The sequence below is a fragment of the Sceloporus undulatus genome, unplaced genomic scaffold, assembly GCF_019175285.1.
Source record: "Sceloporus undulatus isolate JIND9_A2432 ecotype Alabama unplaced genomic scaffold, SceUnd_v1.1 scaffold_40, whole genome shotgun sequence".
Taxonomy (NCBI): domain Eukaryota; kingdom Metazoa; phylum Chordata; class Lepidosauria; order Squamata; family Phrynosomatidae; genus Sceloporus; species Sceloporus undulatus.
This window is the reverse complement of record NW_024802961.1, coordinates 3,452-14,198: the sequence shown is the minus strand read 5'-3', so window position 1 is coordinate 14,198 and position 10,747 is coordinate 3,452. Positions and strand designations below refer to the sequence as shown.

Here is a 10,747-nt window from a genome sequence, read left to right as displayed (position 1 = left end):
AGGTAGATCTCAAAGAATATGGATTTGAGAAAAAGGGGGAGGAATCAAAATTGGGGAAGATTTTGGCTTTTGAGGATAATAAATTAATTGGTAAAATTTATAAAGTTCTCTTGGAATATGACACAGAAGAAGAGGTAATAAAATATCAGATGATCCAGTTGGCGAAAAATATTGGACGTCCTATACTTCTAACACAATGGGGAAAAGTATGGAAAAATGGTTTTAAATATTCGGCCTCCCAAAATTTGAGGGAAAACTTCTATAAAATGTTTTACCAATGGTACCTCTCACCGGACAAGATTGCAAATATATATATAAAAAAAGAAAATAGATACTGGAAATGCAAAAAAGAAATAGGCACCTTCTACCACTGCTGGTGGACTTGCAAATGGGCAAAAAAATATTGGGCAATGATAAATGAGATGATTAGTGAAATTAAAACCAGAATTTTATTTACTAGGTATATTTGGGGAGGAAATCAGTTCAAAACATGAGAAGATTGTTTTCTATATGATTACTTTAGCTCAGGTGTGCTTTGCACAATAGTGGAAATGCGAGGACATACCAACAAAGGAGGATTGGATGTGGAAACTGTATGATGGGATGGAAATGGATAGGTTAACGCAGGCATTAAGAAATGATACAAAAAGCAAACTAATGGAAGACTGGGGAGGAGTGATGGAATTCTTAAAAGGGAATTTGGGTGAATATGTGTATATTAAGTTAGATTAAAATAATATGATGGATTTTACAAATTAAATAAAGTCAGAAATTGATTTTATAGGAGAAACAATTTAGGAATCTGATTAAGTGGGTAAGCAGGAAGTCAACATGTATGTATGGAAGAGAGAAGAGAGAAAGAGATGAGGGAATAAGAGGGGAATTTGAAAAGAAGGAAATTGGAGATAAGAGTGGAAACTTAGAAGATATAAGAAGTAGGAATAAGAAATAGATAGGGAATTAAGAAGGTTAGAAAATAAAGGTAGTTAAAGATGTAGGAGTATGAAATCTGCATGTAAACTATATAATGTAAAATATTATAAATGTGCTGCATGTAATGTTGTATGTTTGTAATCTTTTTTAATTTTATTAATAAAATTTTGAAAAAAAAAAATAAACAGGCTTATCATATGACTTCTTAATCTTCTTTTCTCCAGGCTAAACATCCCCAGTTCCCCAAGTCATTCCTCATAGGGCTTGTTTCAAGACCCTTCACCATTTTAGTCACCCTCCTTTGGACATGCTCCACATCCATTTTAAATTGTGATGCCCAGAACTGGACACAATATTCCAGGTGGGGCCTGACCAGAGCAGAATAGAGTCGATTTATTACTTCTCTTGATCTAGACACTATACTTTTTTTATTGATGCAGCCTAAAATTGCATTGGCCTTTTTAGCTGCCGCATCACACTGTTCACTCATGTTCAACTTGTGCTGTACTTGGACTCCTAGATTCCTCTCACATGTAGTTTCATTCAGCCAGGTGTCCCCCATCCTGTATCTGTGCATTTTATTTTTCTGTCCTAAGTGCAAAACCTTACATTTCTCTGTGTTGAATTTCATTTTGTTAGCTTTGCCCCAGCTTTCTAATCTATTCAGGTCATTTTGAATTTTGATCCTGTCCTCTGGAGTATTAGCTATTCCTCCTAATTTGGTGTCATCTGCAAATTTGATAACTGTGCTCCCAATTCTGTCATCCAGGTCATTGATAAAGATGTTGAATAGCACTGGGCCCAGGACAGAGCCCTGTGGGACCCCACTGGTCACTTCTCTCCAGGATGAAAAGGAGCCATTGTTGAGCACCCTTTGGGTTCGGTCAGTCAACCAAGTACAAATCCATGTAACAGTTACCTTTTCTAGTCCATATTTTACAAGCTTGTTTGCAAGAATGTCATGGGGAACTTTGTCAAAGGCCTTACTGAAATCAAGATATACTATATCCACAGCATTCCCTTCATCTACCAAGCTGGTAATTTTATCAAAGAAAGAGATCAGATTTGTCTGGCATGACTTTTTTCTCTGAAACCCATGTTGACTTTTTGTGATTATGGCATTGGCTTCTAGATGTTCACAGACTCTCTGTTTAATGATCTGCTCCAGAATCTTTCCTGGTACTGATGTCAGACTAACTGGACGATAATTGTTGGGATCCTCTTTTTTCCTCTTTTTGAAGATGGGGACGTTTGCCCTCCTCCAGTCTGCTGGGATTTCTCTTGTTCTCCAGGAGTTCTCAAAGAATATTGCCAATGGCTCCGATATTACATTTGCCAGTTCCTTTAGTACCCTTGGATGTAGTTCATCCGGTCCTGGAGACTTAAATTCATTTAGATTAACAAGGTGTTCCTCTACTATCTCTTTACTTATTCTGTGCTGAAATCCCTATTCTGTCCTCTGCTCCATTATCCTCAGGTTGAGCTCCCTTTGCCTTTTCTGAGAAGACTGAGGCAAAGAAGGTGTTGAGTAATTCTGCCTTTTCGCTGTCTTCTGTTAGCATTTTGCCATCTTCTCCACGCAGTGGCCCTACTGTTTCCTTCTTCTTCCTTTTGCTGCGGACATATCCAAAACAGCCCTTTTTATTGTTCTTAACCTCTCTAGCAAGCCTAAGTTCATTTTGTGCTTTAGCTTTTCTGACTATAATAATAATAATAATAATAATAATAATAATACGTTTTATTTATATTTCCCGCTTCTCCTGGTGGATCAAAGCGGGATTACAGTTAAAATATGTAAAACAACAGTACAATGCAAGGTAACTAAGGATAGAAATACAATTACAATTAGTTGTAGTGACAATTCTTAAAAACAGAGTATAAAAACAATCTTCTATCTAAAACATGTGGTGTGCCAATCCTAATTAACATCTTGAGGTAACTGCTGTTAGGGGAGATATTCTTTATAGGGAGTCAGGAAGGTATGCTAATCGGAAGATGTAGGTTTTCAACGCCTTCTTAAGAGCATCCAAAGAAGAAATGAGTCGAATATCTTCCAGGAGATTATTCCAGTGCGTGGGGGCCAAAGCTGTAAATGTTCTTTGGTGAGTAGTTGTTAGTCTCACTTTAGGATGCTCAAGTAGATATTTCCCAGTTTTTCAGAGAGTGCAGGACACTTTACCCCTACACATGCCTGATATTTCTTTGAATTCTTTTATTGTGATTTCCCCCTTTTTCCATTTCTTATACATGTTCCGTTTCAAACTTAGCTCCGTTGAAAGTTCTTTAGTCATCCATCCTGGTTTCTTGAGACACCTCCCATTTTTCTTTCTCACTGGAACTGTTTGAAATTGTGCCTTCAGTATCTCTTTTTAGAGAAAGTCCCATCCATTCTGAACTCCTTCATCTTTTAGTATTTCTGACCATGGAATCGCCCTCAATACTTCTCTAGTTTACTGAAATCCGCTCTCCTAAAGTCTAGAATGTGTGTCTGACTCTGCCTGGCTTCTCCTTTCCATTGTATAACAAACTCCAGGAGAACATGGTCACTTCCACCTAATGATCCCACCACTTGCACCCCATTAACCAAGTCATCCTTGTTGGTTAGGATCAGATCTAAAATAGCTGACCCCCTTGTTGCCTCTTCCACCTTTTGGACCATGAAATTGTCTTCCAGGCAAGTGAGGAATTTGTTAGACCTTGAGGATTTTGCTGAGTTTGACTTTCAGCAAATATCAGGATAGTTGAAGTCGCCCATCACTACTACATCTCTCTTTTCTGAATGTGTGGTCATCTGTTCTAGAAAGATATCATCCAATTCCTCCGTCTGACTTGGGGGTCTGTAGTAGACTCCCACCGTAACATCCTTGTTGTTTCCCTCCCCTTTGATTCTTATCCAGATGCTCTCCACCTGGCTTCCAGGATTGATGTCCTGGATCTCTTCACTGGTGTAAATATCTCTGACATATAGTGCTATTCCTCCTCCTTTCTTGTTTGGCCTATTTCTCTTTAAAAGGTTATACCCCTCTATTTCCACATTCCAATCATGAGACTCATCCCACCAGGTTTCAGTGAGGCCTATTATATCATATTTGCTTTGCTGTACTAGGAGTTCGAGTTCATCTTGCTTATTTCCCATGCTCTGTGCATTAGTGTAGAGACATCGCAGACCATAGTTCCCTTTTACTTGCTGCCTGTGCAAGTTTTTTTGCCTCCCACTGTTGGGTCCTTGCACTTTTTTTCTTGTTTCCTCTATGTCTGTTTGACTATTTTCGCCATCCCTTTCGCCTTCCTTAATATTGGCTCCTTTCCCCTTGGAACTCAGTTTAAAGCCCTCCTGATCAAGTTCTTGAGACTGTTGGCAAAAACATTCTTCCAAATGGCGTGAGATGCAACCCGTCTGTTGCAAGAAGTCCCTCCTCATGGAACCACAGCCCATGATCGAAGAATCCAAATTGTTCTTGGCGGCACCATCTGCGGAGCCAGTTGTTCTCATCCACTATATTCCCCTCCCTTCCTGGATCGTGCTCTTCAACTGGCAGAAGAGATGAGATGATAACGTGGGCATCCATTTCTTTCAGCTTTCTACCAAAAGCCTCGTAACCCCTTCTGATGTTCTGAAGGCTGTGCCTTGCAGTACCAATGGTTCCCAACTGCCACTGCCACTACTAGGAAAAGATGTGGATAAGGGAGTGAGCTTGTGTGAGGAGGTGAAGAGTGGGAACCACTACAACCCAAAGTAATCACTGAGGCTGCATGATGGTTTTAAGGGACCCTGAAAAGGCTGTTTCCTGCAACTGTCATCACCACAATCGTGCTAAAGGCCACTGGTTCTCCTTGTCTTTCTTGTGCACCAGTTCTTTAACTGATGGCCCCTGCCACCTTCTTTTCTCTCCCTACCCCCCTGGACCTTTTCACTGCCCCTAGGGGCTGGTACTACCCACTTTTGGAATTACTGAAATAGAGGGGTTTAACTAAGGTTGCAAGATCTCAGGGTCTAGCCCTGGTTTTCCAGTTGTATGGGTCATTTCCAGGTGTGTGCAAATCTCCAGCTCAGTTCCTATTGATTACTTGGTGCAAGTTACAAAGAGGCTTTAAGTATTTACTTATCTAGTTTGCTGCTTCCCTTCCAGTCATGGTAATGCCAGGGCTCACCTTCTGCTGTGTTTCACATTCAACATCTGGATAGGATCAGATAAATGGTCCTTATCCCATCTCCCTAAATAAGTGGGAAGGCATAATTTTAACTTGCGTTTGGAACAATCTTCTTATTTTACCTTTGCTTAAACTTTCTGTCTTAATTTCAAAACAGGAAACATGTTATCTCCTGCTCTCAGGAGATTATCAAATGGAGAAAAAGGATGGGAGAGAAACAGGATGTCTTTATTGTACAAAATCATAAGACATCACACAACATCACATTCATCCCGTCCTTCTCCCATCAATGAAGTGGAATGGTCCCATACCTTTTAATTCATGGGAAACTGCCATGAATAAAAGGTTATGGGACCATATCACTTCGTTGGTGGGAGAAGGACTGGCTTGTGATAATTTTTGTGCAATTGCACAATAAAGACAGTAGTATGAAATTTCTCTCCTGTCCTTTTTCTCTGTTTGAGAATCTCTTCAGAGTCTCTGTGTGTGTATGTCTCTCTAAATCTGTGTCTCTGTGTGTGTTTGAATGGGAAGAGCAATTGTGGTTGGTACTTAATGCATAATACTTAAACAACAACAACAACAACAAGAAGAAGATAAACCTCAGGGCTTAGGACAATCCTGAACTGGCAACCCTAGACAAATTTTTCTAAATATGGTTGCTGATGTCATTACTTTTCACTCTATTGCCCTTCATCAGTCCATATCTGTCTGTGCTTCTGTATTGCTTTAACCATGGGAAAACTTTGGTTTTTTTATCTTTCCAGGCCAGGTCAGATTGGTCAATGGTTCCAGCCATTGTTCTGGGAGAGTTGAGGTGCTCTACAAGCAGCACTGGGTAGCTGTCTGTAAAGAAAGCTGGCTTTCGTATGCAGCTCAAGTTGTTTGCAGGGAATTGGGCTGTGGAGATATTTTCTGGATTCCAAAAGAATCTCATTTTGGAAGAGGACATGCTCCCATCAGACTATCTGTACAGTGCCATAAAGAAACAAAAAATGCCCTTGCTGAGTGTGACTTGAAAGATTTTGGAGAGCAAAGCTGCAGTGATGGAGAAGCTGCTGGAGTTATATGCTCAGGTAATGGGTAGCGGGAGATCCAGAGTGTATTATAGAATCATAGAGGTGGAAAAGATCACAAGGGTCATCAGGTCCAACCCCATGCTGCTATGCAAGAAGACAGAATCAATGCATCCCCGACAGAGGGCAATCCAGCTTCTTTTTAAAAACCTTCAAGGAAGGAGACACCACCACTAGTGATGTGAAATGACAGAATAATTGTTCTCGTTCCTGAAGAATGGTAGGCAATAAAATTACTGTTCTCCCCACATGTAAAATGTGAGATTATTACAATGTCTCATCTCTTAAGAAGGCCAGCAATCTCCCATTTCAATCGGGGTGGAAAATTCCTTTTGAAGCTAGCTGTTCTAAGTGCCATTGCTTTACTGCAATGGTCTCTAAATGTGCCCTTTAAGCAATTTTGGACTTCAGCTCCCAGAATCCCAGACTATTGGCTAACATGGCTGAGGCTTCTGGGAGTTGAAGTCCAAAATCACTTAAAGGGCATAGTTTAGGGGCTACTGCTTTATGGCATCAGTGCAATAAAATCATATGGGAGCAAGTGGATGTGAATTTTCACAAACTAGTGAACGTAAAGTTGATTTGTCAATAAGGTATTCAAATCATGTGTTTTTGTTCTTTCTGCAATTACTGGATCCAGATTTGCCAAGCTAAAACAAAAAATGTCACACAAGGGAGGGGGAGGTTGTTTGGTATAGTTTATGAGGAAGATAGAGTGAAGAAGACAAGCTGGGATCAGTTTTATTTGCAAGTCCTATAGCTAGAAGGGGAATTCAATTCAATTTTTATTAATGTTTAATCCAAGGGCCATCCACATGATTAAAGTATAAAACCAATGACAGAAATTTAGAATTATAAAATGCTCCATCAAATAACTAACATCCAAATTTCATACATTAAACATGATAAAATTCCAGACAATTAAATAAAACAACATTAAAAACAACTTCAGAATTTAGATAAGATCATCCCCCTGACAATCCCCTGCAATGTCTGCTACTACCCTTACCCAAATTTTGATTGCTGCTGAGGCAAACAGGGAAACCTTATAAGTTACCTTAGAATCAATATCAGACAGGAGATAAAAAAATCTTTTCAGAAGTGGTATTAGACTATAAATTGGACAGAATAGATCCCATAAATTTAGTTCTTGGATCAGTATTTAGTGTGCAAAAAAGCAGATAATGAGACAAATCGTCGATTTCTGGAGCTCCACAAATACATAATTGGGAATCCTTAGGTGTGTGTGAATATCTGCCATCGATCATGGCTGAAGGCATTGTTTGAAAACAAAGAGCTGTAAAAGCCTGCCTAAGTTTGGGGAATGTAAGCTTCCCTAGGTAAACAGCCATCTGATGGTGCAATTTATATAATCTAAACCATTTGGAAAATTTTGAATTGTTAATAGCCAGTCTATCCAGATACACATCATGCTTAAAAAGGTATTCACGAAGCTTCGTTCTTGAATTCCAGGTAGAAGGATTTTCAGTTAGAGCAGGATATGATTCAAGCAACCTATGGTATCTTAAACTCCAGACTTTGCAGCTTGGTAAATGTTGGAAACACCACTTAGGAAAAACCTTAACCGGAGAATCTATTACAGATCTCCAGTAGTTAAATAAAGTAAAATGAATATGTGCTCTGATGGAAGGGAGGCCAAACTCAGCCCGAACCAGAACTGCAGGCGTGCCAGGTGAAAGTAGAAGCAATTTCTTGGAAAATGTATTCTGGATGGCCTCCAGTTTGACCAATTGGGAATCATCCCATCCCCACATAGCAGTGCCATAAAGGATCTGAGCTATAACTTTATTCTGAAATATTTTTAGAGTTGGTGCGACCAGATGACCCTCTGCCTGGCTGTAGAATCTAAGGCTTGCTCCGATAGATCTCACAGCCACTGCTCTACTAGCTTCTATGTGGGACTTCCAGGAGAGGTTTTCTGTAAAATAGATGCCAAGATACTTAAATTCCCGGCATTGTTCAATCTGATGACCATTAATAGAGCAACAAAAATCAGAGTGTCTTTTCCCAAACACTATCACCTTTGTTTTATTGTAATTGATAACAAGCTTTTCTTTAGAACAAAATACCTGAAACTTGGAGAGTAACCTTCTCAGACCTATATATGTGAATGAAATTAAAACCATATCATCAGCATATAACAGAATAGAGATCTTTTTTGACCCAAGTGTAGGTGGAAAAAATTCTGGGCCAGAAAGTGCTGGAGTTATGTCATTCAGATATAGATTAAAAAGTGATGGTGCCAAAAGGCATCCTTGTCTGACTCCTTTATTTGTGGGGATAGGATCGGTTAGTGAACCAAAGATCCCAACTCTTATCCTTGCTGTTGTATTGGTATAAAGTTCCTTGATCAGTAACAGTAAGCGGTTATCTATATTAATATTGGCCAATTTATGCCATAACAAGTTTATGTCAATTGAATCAAAAGCTGCTGCTAAATCAATAAAAGCAACAAATAGGTGTTTTGTAGGACACTTGATTCCTTGTTGTGCTAAAAAATAAATGGTCAATAGTACTCTGACCTTCTCTGAATCCGGCTTGTTTGGGGTGAATGATCTGATTACTAGATTCCCATCCCTCCAATCTATTTAATAAGTATTTGCTATATATTTCTCTGAAGATGCCAGCCACAGATGCTGGGGAAATGTCAGAAAGAAACTCAGCTAGAACATGGCCATATAGCCAAAAAAACTATTTGCTATATAGCTTGGAATCAACATCCTAAATGCTTATAGGCTGATAATTATTGGGATCTTGCTTATCACCCTTCTTGTTTCCAGCCTACTGGAGTTATCCCTGTATTATTGATTTGGGTAAACACCTTAGCCAATATTGGAGCCCACCATTCAGAGAAGTTTTTATATATTTCTGGGGGCATCATATTTTCTCCTAGGGCTTTATTCAATGCAAGAGCTGCAATCAACCTTTTTATCTCACACTCTGAAACCGGGGACCAGTAAGGCAAACAGGTAGCTTTTAATGTAATAGAGGAGTGACGCTCTGCATGTGTAGCTCCATAGAGTTTACTAAAATGGCTATACCATTGCTGCCCAACAATAACGGTCTGATCCTGTTCATGCCAGAGGCAGTAATATCCCAAAACTGTTTCTCATTATTTTCTCTAACAGCTTATGCTAATTGTTTGCATTGTGTTCTAATATATATATCTTTTTTCTGTTTTAAAAGTGCCTTGTAAGATTACTGCATAGAAGGTAAGGTGTCAGGGGAGATATTATCATTATTTCTAAGTACCTGTCGAGAGCAATCCGCCAATGCTTTCCTAGTGCTTCGACATTCCAAGTCAAACCATCTGTTAGTTACTATCTTGTTGGGGTTAAATTGTTTATTACTCACCAACTTGGGCCTAAGCTTTTGAATAATAGTTTGGAAAACATGTAAAATATCTGAATTGGAGTTTAAAATCGCTGATTGTAGGGACTAAAAAGTAATAGTCAAATCGAAAGCCTTCATGGCTGGCAGCCATAGTTTTTTGTGGGTTTTTCAGACTATGTGGCCATGTTCTAGCAGAGTTTCTTCCTGACCCTTCACACCCTCTTGAACTCCTTCAGTTTTATAAAGCAATGGTCCCTAAATTGTGCCCATTAAGAGACTTTGGGCTTCAACTCCCAGAAGCCTCAGCCATGTTAAATAATAGTCTGTGATTCTGGGAGCTGAAGTCCAAAACCCTTTCTGCTATAAAGCAATGACACTTAGAACAATGAGCTTCAAGAGAAATTTCCTGCCCCTTTATTTCATTTGCAAGGGAGCAATCTGTAAATTCTCACACCTAGGCAACCAGGTGGCACATTTCTCAGAGCATGCAGAAAACAATTTAACAGACCAAGAAATCCACAGGTTTAGCAAACCATGACGAATGACAGTCACATCACTCTCCACAACTCTCAATCAAAGCGGCCATCCAGCCTCCTTTTAAAGACCACCAGAGAAGGAGACTCCATCACTTTCTGAGGGAGTATGTTCCACTTTTGACCATATCTCACTGTCAGGAAGTTTTTCCAAATGTTGAGGTGGAATCTCTTTTCTTATCATTTGAATCCGTTGCTCCAGTTCCCATTCTCTGGAGCAGCAGATAGCAAGCTTCCTCAATGTGACAGCCCTACAAATATTTAAACAAGGCTATCATATTACCTTTTAAGCTTCTCTTCTCCTGGCTAAATATAACCAGTACCCTAACTATCTGTTCATAAGGCATGGTTTCTAGACCTTTCACAATTTTAATTGTCCTTCTCTGGACATGTTCCAGCTTGTCAACATACTTCTTGAACTGTGGTGTCCAGAACTGGACACAGTATTCCAGGTGAGGCCTGACCAAAGCAGAATAGAGTGGCACTATTACTTCCCTGGATCTAAACACTATACTTCTATTGATGCAGCCTAAAATTGCATTGGTCTTTTTAGCTGCCGCAGTGCATTGCTGACCCATGTTCAACTTGTGGTCTACTTGGACTCCAAGATGCCTTTCACATGTAGTTTCATTCAGCCAGGTGTCCTCTATTCTATATCTGTGCATTTCATTTTTTTTGCCCTAAGTGCAGTACCTTACA

General features: G+C 39.5%; 1 protein-coding gene across 1 annotated transcript in view; it reads left to right on the top strand.

The window, feature by feature from the left end:
- Positions 1–5,923, top strand: part of LOC121917662 (deleted in malignant brain tumors 1 protein-like) — a gene marked incomplete at its 3' end in the record, with an annotated part of 29,926 nt that extends 24,003 nt beyond the window's left edge. Inside the window, exon 5 of the mRNA XM_042443787.1 lies at positions 5,853–5,923. Coding sequence (XP_042299721.1) covers positions 5,853–5,923 — 71 coding nt within the window. The remainder of the gene's footprint in view (positions 1–5,852) is intronic.
- Between the last annotated feature and the right edge of the window lie 4,824 nt (positions 5,924–10,747).